Below are 16,351 nucleotides of genomic sequence, written 5' to 3'. Positions count from 1 at the left end.
GTGTGTGTGTGTGTGTGATCCCATCTCTGTCTTCTGAGCACAGGATGATGTGCCCATGGTCTTGACATTTACTTAGGTCTCAGTCTCTGAGCTCCACTCTGCATGCCTGGGAGTAAGAACTTTACCCACTGAGCCATCTCCCCTGCCTGGTTTTTCCTTTTGTTCATGTCATAAGTTTCCCCTTCCTAATAAATGCTATGTGCCTTGCATCCTGCGAGGTTTCACAGCTTACCACACCTCCCCTCCCAAGTGCCTGCAAGGGTGCACAGAGAAAGCTCAATCCAGATACCCACCAGTGAGGGTAGATTCCAGCCAAGTCTCCAATCTACACTGGTGGGAGGAGACAAAGGCTGTTTGCTCTGTTTGTTTCCAGACAGTAAATACCCAGTTTCTGTCAACCACACTCAATTATCTGATACCCGGACATGAACCAAGATTCTGCCAGTTCAGTTTGCTGCCACCAACTCCCTGGAGTTAGCATCCAATGCCATGGAGTCCGGGGCTCAGTTCCTGCAGCTGTCCTCATTTCAGATACCAGTTGAGACTCCACATGACTCATACTCGGCCCCGACTTGATTACAGCATCCTGGGGTACCCAGGAATAACTCACTTTTGGTTTCAATACCTCACTGAGATGACTCCCGGAGCTCAAGAATGGGAGGAACTGCTACAATAACCAGGCCCACCAAGAGTCTTCAATTTAGGACAAAGGATGCTCCTTGCTTAGGGAATTCCAAGGTTGGAAGAAGATCCATGCCAGGAATTGGGAAAGAGCAAGTGCATTCCTATGATGTATCTACAGCGCAGATGTATGCTACAGTAGCGTTTTCCCATTTTATGGATGAGTACCCATTGAACTTCCTGGGTTTCTAAGGAGGGAGAAGGAGACCTGCTTCCCATCCCTCACCCAACTCTGCCCCTGTGCTCGGGGAGAGCCCTTCTGCCAAGGCTTCTAGAGTCTGGCTGTGCATCTACTCAAAACTTAAGCCATAGGGTGCTGGGGACCCATAGCTACTGTTTGTCTTTGAGTAGATGCCTGCCTTGCCTGCCACCTATCACTTTAGGCAGATTCTGGGTGTTTCTCTGGGACTGGAAAGATGGCCATATTGGTTACTTTCCCCATTGCTGTGGCAAAAAAATACCTGACTAGAGCAATTTACAGAAGAAGAGTTTGGCTTGAGCTCTGAGGATGCGCATGGCAGGGAAGGCAGAGGAGGGCACGGGAAGGCAGCAGGAGGAACTTTGAGGGTGCACCTGTCAGGGAAGGCATGGTGGCAGTGGTAGGAGACGGGGAGGGAAGTGTTGGTGTTCATCTCATTCCCTTGCTATTTAGTCTGTGAACTCTGACTGGAAACAGGGCGTCTGTGTTGAGACGACATCAGTTTCTTCTCACTTTCATCGACGGCTCTTGTCTTATGGCTCTGGCTGGAAAAACTTCAAGGGAGACTTTAGAAACTTGACTATTCAGGGCTCAGTATGAGCCTGCTGTCACAAAAATGTGATGCTGTAGGCCACTCCTCCTCCGGATGACTTAAAACACCCAGCACGCGTTTGCCCCACAGTCCTTTGGGAAGGAGCGTGAGCAGGCTTGCTTTCAGGCTCCTGCTTTGAATGCCCACCTTGAGTTCTCTGATGAGGGACTGTGATCTGGATGTGCAAGCCAACCAGGTATCCTTTCTGTCACAGACTTGCTTTGGTCCAGGGTATCTGTTACTCAAAAGTAATGGAACCAGGATGCTGGCGTTGGGAGTAAGATGGCCAGTCTGACCTGAGTCCTGGTTCTGTTGCACATCAGTGGGGGATACTGGGCAGAGCTATCCCTGGTCAAGCCTGTATGACCTTACCAGGATGATCTCTCAGAGTCAAAACCAAGATGAAGAGGACAAAGGCCTTTGTGGTCCTTAGCCTGGAGGTTGGCACTGAGTGTTTGAAATAGTAGCTGTGCCTTTAAGAACTCAACAGCAGAGGATGGGCTGGTGCATAGCTGTCATCCCAGCACTTGGAAGGAGGAGGAGGAGGCAGGATGGTCAAGAGTTCAAGGCCAGTCTCTGGTATGTAAGATCCTGCCTCAAAAACAAAACAAAACGAACTTAATAATGAAACGCAGAGGGATGTATAGGTTGCTTTAATTTTCGATTGAACTTCTCAAGCTCATTCTTTATTAATACAGGAAACACCCTGCATTTTGTTTAATGTCACCACTCAAAGGCTCATCAGTGCTGATCGTGTAATGTAGGGTATGTGAATTGCGTGTGGTGTCAGTCATTTCTCTAAACACGTACCTTTATGGCTGGGAGACACAATCACACCCAGTCGTTGGTTCTGGTGTGGTATTGAAGTACACAGGTGTGAAGTTCAGTGGTCAGGGCACTGTCCATGTCAGTCACTGCAAGCATTTGCCTTTCTCTGCATCAAATTCCTCTCTTTCAGTCATTGTGAAATGTCCACTTCACGTTGTCCTTCATCACTGGGGGTAGAACATCATGTCACTGCTCTTTTTTTTGGTGATGTGGGCCATTTCAAGATAAGCGCTGGGCAGTTTCTTCTGGACTTGTGGGCTGAGTTCTGTTGTGGCTGAAAGTGAGTGTCATTGATGACAGGGAAGGACCCCATTCACCTGAGTGTAGGGTTACTGTAGGGGGTCTGGAGTCCACTCTGTCATAGGGCCTCTCTGGTAGGCAGGGCACAGGAAGTTGACTGTGCTTAAGGAAGCTGTGGGACACTGCTCCCGGGTGTGGGGAAGCGCAGTCTGGGAGCAGGACATAGCTGGAGTTGGCTTGGGGGTCCCTAGGCCTGCAAGGAGGTCTGGGCCATCTGGTTCTCAGGCTCTTGGGCTTCCAGGCGCCAGTGGGACGCCACAGAAGAGCTGAGAATGGAGTCAGGGCCCACAGGCTGGATCTAGCCTGGGGCTGAAGAAAAAAGGGGGGAAGTCCAGCAGGGAGTGTTCTTGGCTGGATGATGGCAGGCGCAGGCTTGGTGGTGGAGGTGGCTGGGAGTTCAGGGAGGTCTTCTATGGGAGATTAGATGGTGGCTCTGTAGGCGAAGGCCTCTCTACGGCTTCCCACAGCAGATCCTGATGGAAATAAACAGTCCATGGTTTTAAGACCTTTATTGTCATGGCCAAAAGTGGATGAGTAAAGCCATACCCCACTTCTCAAGGTTGGTCTGAGATTAAATACCTTTTGTAGGGAGGAGTGTCTGGGAAGGAAAGTTCATTGGCTAAGCCTCCAGGCCATTAGGTACCTCATTTTAATGGAGATCTGTCTTGAGCCTACGTGACCTGTGGTCACATCCTCTACCAGTGAAGGAGGTTGGGGCATTGCCCTTACGTGACCACAAATGGCCACAAATCTATGGAGGGTTTCGGGCTAGTGACTGGCCTGGTTTTTCAAGCAAAACACCTACTCTCTCTTTTAGGGTAACCAGGGTTTCAAGCCTTTGCTCAACCGGGAACCAGGGTGCCTTTCACAGTCCCACACATGAGGATGCTCTGTGGCAGACCCACCCAGTGCATAGCCAAGCATCTCTAAAGACACTGTCTTCTGTGAGGTTTTACTGGGGAATAGAAGCCGGAAAGGGCATTGTTTAGAATCCTGTTTCCCTTTCTGTCTTGTAGCTGTCCCGGGTTCTACACAGCTGGTGAGGGAGCTGGCCTGCTGAAGGTCATGATCCAGACTGTTCCTGACCCAGAAGCTCAGATTAAGGTAAGCTCCATTCTGCTGGGAGATAGCTCCTGCTTCCTCTTTAGTGTTACCGTCATGGTGGCCGGCCTTGTATCAACTAACACGGGCTCTAAGCAACAAAAGCAAGGACGGACTCCGGCTTACTGGGAGCTAAGGAAATGGCTTTCACAGTTTTAAATACTAGAAACCGTTTTATGACACACATGAATTGCGTGAAATTTACAAGTCATGGATGTAGATACGGTTTTGAAGTTTATTTATTTATTATGATGATGTGTGTCTGAGTGCAGACTTGTGTTGCCTGCAGTGTTCTTTTGGAGGTTGGAAGATGACCTCATTTATCTGGTACTTGTTGCTGCACACGGTGGTGGAGTCCGTGGTGGAGTTGAGTATTTGCAGCAAGGGTGTCTGGTCCCAAACTGAAAACCTTCACTCTCCGCGCCTTTGTGGGAAAACAGGGGCCTGCTCTATTTTTATTCTACCTGCGTGGGATCATGTAGGAAGAGACTAGAGGTGAATTGCTGGATTTCAGTGTTCTAATGTGAGTTCCTGTCAGCATGCTGATCCTCCAGGAGTGCCCCACACCTGACAGCCATGCTCTTACATTCCCACCTGAGGCTCAGGGGATGAAGGAAGGGAGCAGGGTATGGGGAGCCTCCCGTCCCCTGTCATCCTCAGGTGCAGATTCGTCCTGCCTCACTCGGTAGGGTGATGCAATGACGATTTTAGTACATTCGACACAAATAAAGGCTAGCTACAGAAAAATAATGGTGGTGTGGGCTATCTTATTCCAATAGACTGTCTGCATGTGTACTAGTTTAACATTTTTTTAAAAATTATATTTTTATTCCTGAATAACACTGAGTCAGTTGTCAGCTGACTTTACCAGCTGAGCCATCTCGGTCCCAATAACAGAGGTTTTTTTTTTTTTTTCTTCTAAATTTCCACTCAAACTGTTCTTGTTTTGGAGAGGTGATTTGGTGACGTGAAGTCACACTTATGAGGTCACACTTGCTCCGGGCTGTTGTTGCTGCCGGTGAAAGAGAAAGACTCTCACCAAGGACTGATTCCTTACGAACCTGCTCATTTCCCATCAGTTGCAAATCGAATTGTTTCTCCTGGACTTGGGTCGGATGCAGATGCCGTTCCTGACAGCGTGCTAGAGGAACAGGTTTTCTTCTGCATTTTCCCTAAAACCCCAGATTCTGGACTTCTAACTTCACTCATTAGGAGCGCGGCAGACAGCTCTGCTCACTTTACCTCAGATGGTTTTGCATGTGGCACAGTGCAAGCACAAAATGGTGTATCTCCGTGAAGCCTCCTATCTGTCATTCAGCAGGGTGCCCCAAATATAGTCATTTGGGTCCAGGAATAGCCACACGATGCATTCAGACACCAATCTCAGTCAGGTATCAATGATTTGGAACACATTCCATGACTGACTAATCAGGGACACAACAACGGAGGGCAGTCCTCAGAACCAGTTTTTTTTTTTTCTTTTTGTATGGGGAAAAACAAACAAGGGACAGGTGTATTTGCAACATTTGCAACATTTACAACATTTGCAACATGGAAGCGATCTAGACAAAGCAGCACTGTCTGATCTTGAAGCTAGGAGGCTAGGTTTAGGAGCAAGGGGCCTAGGGGGCCTCCAAAGTCTATGAGACTCCAAGTTGTTGTTTTGGTCAGGTAAGGTCATGAGCTACAAAATGAAGGAATATGGCAGAGCTGTTGTCAAGTTTTAATATTTAACCTTGCTGCATGTAAGCAGCATGAAACTGTGACAGAAGACTATAGAAACAACCGAAATGTCTGTCAACCCGGGAAAGGATAAATACGGCATATTGTATAGCAGAGAAGACACTGGAGAAGACATGAAGCAATGCCCTGGGGACTGAGTATCTTACATATGTGTGGCCACAGGCTACCACAGGGGAAAACATAAAGCAATGCCTTGGGTATGAGTGTGTACAAGCTGTAAATATCTACCTTAGACATGTATCTGCACGGACAATTCCTAAACATTGAATTAAAAAAGTCAGCAAGAATATTCCACATTTAAAACTCTAAAAATCCCCTAAAGCAGTTCTCAACCTTCCTAACACTGGGGTCCTTTAATACAGTTCTTCATGTTGTGGTGACGCCAACCATAGTCATTTCATTGCTACATTGTAACTAATTTTGCCACTGTTATGAATCATAATGTAAATATCTGTGTTTCCTGATGATCTTAGGTAATCCTGTGACAGAGGTCACCTCTTTATACACACACACACACACACACACACACACACACACACACACACACACACAGAGAGAGAGAGAGAGAGAGAGAGAAGAGAGAGAGAGAGAGAGAGAGAGAGAGAGAGAGAGAGAGAGAGAGAGAGAGAGAGAGATGCTTGTCCGCCAAGGGCTGACAGTGGCAATATTCCCTTTTAGTCTTGTCTTTTTACAAAATAATAGTTTTGCGAGTTGAGAACTTCGTGTGTTGTACTTTGATGATGTCCTTCCCTGGCATTTCCAGAGCCCCTTCCTTTCCCCCTGACCACTCTCCCTTCCCACACCACACTGTGTTTTCTTTCTCCTCCACTACTTTTCAGCTTTGTGGTTTCTGATGTTGTTATTGTTTGTTTGTTTTCAAGACAGTTTCTCTGTGTAGCCCTGGCTGTCCTGGAACTTGCTCTGTAGACCAGGCTGACTTGAACTCAGAGATCCACCTGCTTCTACCTCCGGAGTGCTAGATCAAAGGCATACACCACCACCTGGGTTTTCCTTTTGGTGTTTCATGAGACAAATATTTTTATTTGTTTATGTTAGTGCTGTGAATTGGAAGGAAAGCAGGCATATTCTATTTTAAGAACCATCAGCTGATGAACATTCACAGACAAACAAGAGCTAGGGAGCACACCAGATCCAGGCTTTTAGCTCTGGGGCTGTGTGGTGTGTGCAGGGCAAAGCAACAAATGTAGCAGCAGTGTTTGCTGCTCTTCCTGCCACAGCCATCCATGGCCTCGGTGATTAGCACAGGAAACCAGCCAGACTTGTGAGAAGAGGTTATGCTTGGAGGTGGCTGTCATTCCTGTCCAGTCTTCTTCCCTCCCTGGCAGGAGCTCCTGCCGGTGCCAGGGCTCTGCCTTCTCTGGGTTCTTTGATGTCCTGTTTGTCCTCAGTCCCGTTGGGAAGGAGTAATGTTTACCACCCAGAGATCTGTCTATGTGCCTGACTTATCTAAATCACAGAAAGCTTTTAAAATCTCGATCTGTGCTTTGCCTACGGTAGATTGATTGAATTAAGGACGTCGTTGCAATGAAGAGTACTGAGAGATCTTGTTTTGTTCCGTAACAGAATCCAGCATTCACCCTGCAGCTGCACTCCCCTCCTCCTTTCTAAACATAATTTAGCCATACAACCACTGTGTAGCAGGATAGCGTGTTCTCAAAGGCCCTATGTCTTGGCAAATGTAGACAGAGCTCCGTTCTTGGGCCTCTCAGAGTCAGTTTGTGAAATCCCAGTGCAGGAACCTTTACCTGTAGTAAACAATGTGTGTTGACCAAGGAAAGTGTGCTGGAGACAGGCATGGGTGAGATACATGAGGGAAAGTGACGCTCTTACTGTTTTCTGGGAGCCAGAGGGGCTGTATATCTGTGTGTATTGATCTGTATTCTCTGTCTTACCAGCTACAGCTGCCTCTTATCTGTCTATCTACCATCTATCTCATATCTATCATCATCTATCTGTTGTCCATCTATCATCCATCTATAGTCTATCATCTATGTATCTTGTTTGTCTGTCTCTCTATCATCTACCTTATCAGTCATTGTCTATCTATCGTCACCTATCTCTGTCTGTCTACCTTATCTCTCTTTGTCTGTCTGTTTGTCTATTTATCTATCTACCTACCTACCTCGCCTGTCTATCATCTATTTATCATTTATTTATAATCTATCATCTATATATCTTGTCTGTCTATCATCTGTGTACCTTGTCAGTCCATCATCTATCATGACCTGTCTGTCTACTTTGTCAGTCTGTGTGTGTCAGTCTGTCCATCCGTCCATTCATCCATCCATCCATCTACCTTGTCTATTACCTACTTAGTTTGTCTATCTTCTCTGTCTGTCTGTCTATCTATCTATCATCTATCTACCCTGTCTATAGTCTATCTACCTTGTTTGTCTATTTATCATCTATTTATAATCTATCATCTATTTACCTTGTCTATCTACCTTGTCAGTATATTGTTTGCTGTCTGTCTATCATCACCTAGCTCTGTCTGTCTACCTTGTCTCTCTGTCTGTCTATCATCTATCTACCTTGTCAGTCTATCATCTGTGCCTTATACCGGAGAGACCCATTTTTTGCGATTTTGGACCCACGTCAGCACATCTTCATCTTGATTGTTCTGTGGGTGTGGTGGGCACACGAGTGAGGCTATGCATCCCCTCTACAGGGTTGCCTAGAGTGTGTGCACTGCTCTGAAGATCTTCTACTCTGTAGGGCACATGGGACCTCGTTACTAGGCAGACAGGGATTTAAAAAATGGTAAAGCTGAATGAGCTCAAACCCTCTGATTCTCAGATTGAGAATGGCAGGAGTGGAGTCATCCCACCCCCACCCCCACCCCCACCCCCACCCCCACCCCCGCCTGCCTCTACCTGCCCTGGAACACGTAACCATGACATCCCATTGAGGGCCATGGGTATGGAGTCACAGTAGCACAAACACCTGGAGTTATTTTCCATGCTAAGGAGTTGTCTAGATAGCCCTGAGCCTTCAACCAATGAGCTTCCCTTACTGGGTATGCCTTCCACAAAAGGATCCACCCTGAATAAAGTATACACATTCACATCCGCCACCAAATAAACCAGTATGAACAAGCAAGGATGGCCTTGCAGCTGCTTCATTGAGGATCACTGTGGGAAAGGCCTTTGTCTTAAAGAGCCATACCTAAGACTCCGGTGGAAGGCTTTCCCCCTCAAACCCCTCAGGTACACTCAACCCTTGCTCTCAATGAGACCGGATTCAGCTTGTCCCAGGCTCTACCTCCCCTCTCCTTTCCTAACGGCTGACAACCACTTGCCACTTTCCCAGCTCCATAGTTTTGAAGTTTCCAGAGCATCATGTCCAGGTATCTGCATGCTGCTACAGCCCCGAGCTGGCTGCTCACCACAGTGTCGTAGAGCGTCCTAGATGGCCATATGTGACATCTTCATTCATTCAAGGGATGTGGCTAACTCCAGATACACAGGGCTGCAGATGTGAGACGCTAACATGGTCCTTCCTTCAACGAAGTAGAGGCGAACCCTCTAAGTGCTGGTGCGGATTAGTCAGTGTGGAAGCTGGTAGCAGTCCTTACAGTCATCTCTAGTTACATGTGCTCTACTGCGAGGCGGCTGGCAGCCTGCTTGGCTTGGTACTGTGACCATCACTACGAGTGCGGAAATAATGTGTACTGTGGCTTTATGAGCCAGCCATAGAGATCTTCTTGGTCCACGGAAATCTCACAAGAGCACCATCATTTGCCTGTTCCCTTGCCACCCCACAGGTCACTGTATGGACCACAGCTGTCCTAGGAACTCTGTGCAATGCAGCTTCCTCCTGTCTGCCCACTTCAGTTACCAACATGCCTTTGCATAGCTTGATGATGCCTCTGAACACGTTGTGAAAGACCCCCAAACTTGGGGAGACTCTCGCTCTAGTCACGGGTTGGGGTACCCCCAGGAAACACGAGTAGCCGGTCTTGATGTAATCAGCAAGAGGCAGTTTTATTTACGAGATCTCGGGCTGACACGTATCCCACACAGGAGATTGAGTCAAGCCCCGAACCTCTCTAGGCAGGAGCTTATATAGGGAAAGCCAGGGGTTTCGTGTGATCCACACAATTGGCTAATACAAAGGGTGTACAGTTACTTTTGGCACGGAGTTACATCAACAAAGCATACGTGTAATCTAGCACCTCAGCAATGTGGGCAGGGCACCTCATCTCACTGCAGCAGGGAGTGAAGGAAGGGGAGGGGGTGGCTCCAGATGGCCAGTGTCCTTGGGAGCTGATAGTCGGGCCGGTGAGCCCTATCTCAAATTCTCTCAGGCATGTCTGGACTTTGTTCATGACTAACTTTTAGAAATTTTAACCCTTCAGTTGAGTCTCGGACCTCTTTCGAAATGTAGTGAATGCTCCCCCTTTCCTCCCAGACTGTGCACAGTTACCAACGCTTTGATGTGTTCACAGACTAACTGTGAGCCGTGCACCAGGCTGCCCTGGGGGACTGGCACCCCGCTGAGGAGCCTCTGTGGTAAAGGAAAGCCCAAAACAAATTCTCATTCCTACCCAGCTCTAGACCAAAACAAAACTGAACAAAGGAAACCAGTGAGGACCCCTTTAGATGTCCCCCTGAGTGATGGCTATGCTTGAAGAGAGATTATCCAGGGCACACTCGGATTTCTGTTCAGCAGGGAGGACAGGTCGGCAGGCTGCAGTCTGGTCTTGCAGAACAAGGCTGCTCAGCGGAACGTTTGTTAAGAAGCAGGCCACCGTTCAGTAGCTACCTGGTGCTGCTGGGCTGCACTCGCTCCGTGAGCTTTGTGAGCGTGCACATTATTTCGTCTCTGGATACGGCTGATGAACCCTCTGAGGTTTCTGTGGGTAAGAAGCACCAGTATGCACCCCCACCCCACCCCAAGCCAGAGGATTTACAAGCATAAAATTGCACATATGTCTCCGTGGATTTTGCCTCTTCGGTTCTGGTGTCCAGATGTTGAAGTTTGTCCCAAAGCAGCAGGGACCGTAAAAAGCAGGGAAAGTTCCTTTATACACGGATAGCCAAATTCCAAGGCCGAATGAAAATTCTGGTGGAGTTTTGCCTAATCGAGAGTGTCCGTTTTTCTGAGAGTGTTTTAAGAAGTAAACAGATTGAAGAAAGCTTGGCTATTAGTTCTTTAGTGATCCTCTGCAGATTGTTCTGGGGAGTGCTGTTTACTCTTTTAAACATGAACGTTATACTGCTGCCTCATTTCTGTTATCAACACCTCCAAATAACCAACAACACCCACTTATAGGCTTTCTCATTAGTATTGTGAACTGTTAACGATGATGATGATGATGATGACGACGACGATGATGATGATGATGATGATGATTGTTAAGCTGAGTTTGAGACCGAAGACCAGTGTGGCTTTTGTCATGTAAGGCTCAGGAAATTTGTTTTAAAATGAAGGTTTAAAACACATTGTGTATGTGTGTGTGTGTGTGTGTGTGTGCATGCGCGCGCGCGCATGTGTGAGAGTGTGTGTGTGTTGTGTGTGTGTGTGTATTTTGTGTGTGTTGTGTGTTGTGTGTGTGTGTGTGTGTGTGTGTGTGTGTGTGTGTGTGTGTGTCATAGCAACACAGTCAAGAGTCAAAAAGTCTTTCCTGACTCTGACAGGAGAGGTCCCAGCAGGGCTCTGTGTCTACGCTTCGTTCCTGTGGGAGGTGATGATGATAAAAGTCTTACATCTTTTATCACATGCACAGAACTGGCCCAGAGTCTGCAGGGAAGATCAAGAGTGGTGTGGTTTGCTCCTGAACCCCCACCCCACCATCTCCATCTCATCTGGCCTGAGAGAGAGGTTGTGCTGCAAGAATTATATACAAAATGCTTATTATATACAAAAAGAATTATAAAAATTATCAAAAATTATATATAATATATATAGATTGAGTATATATTTAAATTTAAAATAAAAATAAAGAAAAATAAAGAATGAAAAAATATATATAATGATAAAAATATTATATACAAAATTACATAAAAATACAAAAAGTCTTGGATAGAATGCCTTCTACCCAAGATGCTGTGTTTCAGAAGGACAGCATCTTAGACCATTTTAGATTTCAGATTACTTTTGGATTTGGAATATACAGACACTCACACTGAGCTATCTGGGGATAGGACTCAAGTCTAAACACGGAATTCATCTTTTTACTTCATTTACACATATACTATGAAGAAAACCTTATGTGATGTTCTTCCTACATTTGAGGTCTGACAGTTAACTACCCTGGAGTCAGGTGAAGGATTTCCCACTATTATGTAGATTTGTAATGCTGTGTGTACACTCAAACCTCTCTGACTTTGGAGCATTCTAGATTTTAGGCTTTTGGATTAGTGAATACTTAGCGTATGTTATCAATGAACGAAGATAACTAGGAAGTAAGAGAAGGGGCATGTGCATGCATGTGTACATGCATATTGAGGTGTGAGGTACCTTTTTCAGGCTTCTGCCACCTTATTTTTTGAGACAGAGCCTTCAACTACAGCTTGGAGACTCTCTGAACGAGCCAGACCAGTTACCTCCAGGAATCGCCCTCCTCAGCTTCCTATCACTAGGGTTCCATGGATGCTGGGAATTCGAGCCTTGTTCATGCGTGGGTGGCAGTTACTGTGTTGACTGAGCCATCTCCACAGACCCGAGAAGATAGTTTTTAATCTGAGTGGTTTGGACAGAGCGCTGTGTCGTTCTTGCTCCTCAGTCTCCCGTGGGACTGGGATATTCCAGAATCAAGGCTTCATTTCTCAGACGTGAGATTTGAAGAAGCAAAACCAGGAAGCCGTATGTTACATAAAACATACCCCGTGAAGAAACATGGTCCCAGGTATGAAGAAAAATGACATTACTTTCTTTCAACACTGTTACTTTTTGACTATTACAAAAACTTGTGTGCTTCAGGGAGCCTTTTAATTCATAGGACACTATATTGATCGATTGAACGCATTCCTACTTTGCTCTGTGTCCCCGTCATTGCTCTTGTGACAATCAGTCGTACTTAGATTTCACTTGAAGCTGGACACTGGTATATACACCTAATTATTTGGTTAAACCATGACATTGACAGCACATTAATTAGCTGCCCGCTGGCAGAGCATTTCAAGTCACATGCTGGTGTTGGGTCGCTTGCAGCTGGATAGCCCTCAACACCAATGCCACCACAGTCAAAACTGGAATGTTTAATGAACTGATAACTTAAATCTTTTGTTTATAGGGTTTGACCCACTGAATAAAGTTTTTTTTATTCAACTTTCTACCATTTGCCTCCAGCGTTATTTAAGGTAACTTGGTTAAGCCTGTCATTGGTTAGCTGCACCTCAAGCCTGCGCACCTAAATCATGGTGGTCACCATGTGGACCTTTACTCCTGAACACTGAAGTCCAGCATTCAGTCTCTGGGCAGATGCAGCTGTGTGCCTCATACTGTGCATGCCCCTGTGGGCTTCATGATTCCAGTGGAGTGGGACCTGAAGGGAGGGGTCTGTCCTCCACTCCATATTCCTAGAGAGTAGGATGATCTCTGCTCATCGTGGGCCACAGGGAGGCATCCATGCGCTGCCAGCCCCCTGCCCCAACCTTCTGCTTCCAAGAGAGTTTGAGAATTCGAAAAAAATGGAAGTAGAATCCTCCCATGGGCACGTCGTTCTGGTCCTGCACCTTCTGCACCACATCTTTCCAACTTGGATCTTTGAGGTTTTAAGAAACGGGCAGTTTCTTCAGTGTCTGGTGACCACATGCTCCTGTGTAGGAAACCAGCCATCTTCACAGGATAGCAGCTGCTTCTCTGCCCCTGGATGCACAGGAGCCTGACTCTCCATCCCTTGTGGTTCTCATCACCCATCTCTCTCCCTGTTGGTGTTTCATATGCTCACGGCCATGATGGGCACGACTGCATTTCCTCTAAGTGAGTCTTGGTGTGTTGGATTATTCATCGAGATAATCGTGACATAAGCATGATTAGCAAACAATCATAAACAACCAAGATGGCCCTCTTCATTGTTTGCTGTCCTTGCACCTCCATAGCTGCTCAGTAAATTCAGTCATTTCTCTTTGTGTGTGTGTGTGTGTGTGTGTGTGTGTGTGTGTGTGTGTGTGTTGCTTAAAACTATATTCCCGGGACTGGAGAGAGGGCTCAGCAGTTAAGAGGACTTGCTGCTTTTATGAAGGATCTGGGATCATTTCCTGGCACCCACGTCATCGGGCTGGCTCATAGCTGCCATCTCTGGAGCACCCAATACCTTTATCTGACTTCTGTGAGTCACACACACACACACACACACACACACACACACACACACACAGAGATAAACACAAACAAGTATAACAATATACATACACAGATGTACACACGTAGAAACACAAACACACAGAGATACAGACACACAGCCACACACAAATACACACATACACAAACACATATATACATACAGACATACAGACAGACAGACACACAAATATATACATATACAAACATGTACATATATACATACACATATATATACATACACTCATACATATACAAACTGACAGACATACACACAAACACACACACATACAGAGAGACACACATACAAACACATACAAACACAATACATACATATATATAGACACACACACAAAAACACACATATACATAATACATGCATAGATACATATAGACACACACATACAGGCAGATAGACATACAAATACATATACACATGCATACATATATGCAGACACATATACACACAAATACACATATATACAAACATACATACATACACACATACATACAGACACACACATACATGCACACAGATAGACACATACACACACATACAGACAGACACACATACACAGACACAGACATACAGACAGATACACACATACATACAGCAGACACACACACATACACACACACATACAGACACACACACACAGGCAAGTTCAGACATATGAATCAAAATTTAAAAAGGAATTCCTGTGAAAGAGTGACTGCAGGTTTGTAGCGGTATGGTAGCCATGGTAACCACCACCCCACTCTGTGCTGGTGCTGTTTACCACTCCTGATGTAAGCTTACAGAAAGTGATGGGAAGCTGTTCTCTATTTGTAGCAAACCCTCCATAACCTCTGGCCCTGGACTAGAAGGTTTCACCTGGCCTTGTAAAGTAAAATGCCCTATAGGACTGTAGTAGAAGAAATTGGAGTTCACCCTGTTTTGAAAAATGAAACTCAAACCTGCTGTCCATATGACATCATGTCTTCAGTCTCATTTTTTTTAATTAGTGCTGGGACACATGTGTGGAATGAGTTTCCACAGTAAGTGAGACTCAGAATATGCACATAAACCCCTTTCTTGTGATCACTGAATCTCTCCTCCCCTGCTTAGAGGAAACCGACCCCAGCGGCAGCTCAGGTCCATCCACCCCAGAGCTTTTCTGGTCATTTACAACTGTTAATGCAGGAACCATTCAGAAGCCCAGGACCGGGTTGGTGGCTCATTGGTGAAGTGGCTGTCCTGAAGGTCTAAGGACCTGAGGTTAGATCCCCATCACCCTGTGAGTGTGGAAAACTGCAGATGGTACTACATGTTGGTAACTTGGTTTTGGGGGAGCTGGAGGAAGACACAAAAGAATCCCTGGCCATCAGTCTAGCTGATTCATCAGCTCTGAGTTCAGTGAGTGACTTTTCCTCCTTGTGGCTCAGAAACCGGTTTCTTGGGCTTCTTGCTCCCACCAATCTTTCTCCCTTGGATGAAGTGACGGCCACCAGGTACAGACCCCCAAATCTGGGAGTGGCAACCTCAGAGGTATATTGAGAAGCCAGGAATGCAGACAGCACTGACTGATGGCAGGTTATGGCTATCGGTAGTGGCTCCTGGATGACAGTGCATTCTTCCTCCCATGAGCTGCTGTGAGGCACAACTTTCCTACCCAGCTTCCAGAAGACATCCCTGTGGATGAAGGCTGGCATCATGCAGCCATAGAAGACACGGTGGCTCCTGAAGGGTGGCATTGTGCAGCAAACAACAGCCCTCATTGGTGGCAGCAGAATCGAGTGCAGTGACTTACTTAGTGTAAGGAACCCTGCATCTAATATGGCTCCTACCCCTCCCCCCTCTCCCCTCCCCTCCCTGGCTGTGTCCCTCCCACCCAGCACCTGTCTGCTTCCTGCTGTGCTCTCAGGAAAAGTAGCTAGGAGTTTGTGCATACACAGAGGCAGTCCTTTTTACATCACTGTTGCTACTTTTCCTTTCCATGTATTTTTTAAATGGAGAATAGATACATGGTTGCAAACAAGCATCTATTCTAAAATTATGGTCTGCCACGACATTGTCCTGCAGCATACCTACAAAAGTGCAGAGTATACAAAACAATCCTGAAGTCAGTCTCTCTCTCTCTCTCTCTCTCTCTCTCTCTCTCTCTCTCTCCCCCTTCCTCTCCGCCTCTCCCTCTCCCTCCCTCATCTCTCATTTTATCTTCTTAATATCAAGCCATATAAAAGTACACCAGACATCTAGATAGGAAAGCCTACACTGTGATATCGCTGAGTAGGTGATTTTGGTCGTAGACCATTGCAGAGCAGGTAAACTCCAAGCTTGGAGAGGTTCCTGGCGGTCCACAGCCATAGTTCGTTCCTGGCAGGATACTCAGGATGGGGTCTTGATTCCACAGCTCTCTTAACTGTGAAGAGCTTTAGGTGATGCTTAGCTCACTGCTTCAGGGCCCTGGCTGCAGGAGCCATGGAAGGCATTAAAGAATTCAATATCCAGATGTCTCAGCCCCGGGCATTTAACCAGCCTTAGAATGGGTTAGGACTGTCTTATCTTTTAAATGCCACCAGGAGACTCATGTGCTGCCTGGAGCTGGTGTACCTTTGTT

The 16,351-nt window shown here is 46.4% G+C and overlaps 1 protein-coding gene across 5 annotated transcripts in view; it reads left to right on the top strand.

The window, feature by feature from the left end:
• Erg (ETS transcription factor ERG) overlaps positions 1–16,351 on the top strand; it is a 222,324-nt gene that overhangs the window by 58,235 nt on the left and 147,738 nt on the right. For all 5 annotated transcript variants that reach the window (XM_039087928.1, XM_039087933.1, XM_039087931.1 and 2 more), the window contains exon 3: positions 3,617–3,704. In XM_039087928.1, the coding sequence (XP_038943856.1) occupies positions 3,666–3,704 (39 nt within the window). In that variant the 5' untranslated portion in view covers positions 3,617–3,665. The remainder of the gene's footprint in view (positions 1–3,616; positions 3,705–16,351) is intronic.

The sequence above is a fragment of the Rattus norvegicus genome, chromosome 11, assembly GCF_036323735.1.
Source record: "Rattus norvegicus strain BN/NHsdMcwi chromosome 11, GRCr8, whole genome shotgun sequence".
Lineage (NCBI taxonomy): Eukaryota > Metazoa > Chordata > Mammalia > Rodentia > Muridae > Rattus > Rattus norvegicus.
Note: the sequence above shows the minus strand (reverse complement) of the source record. Positions and strands in the feature narration are given on the sequence as shown.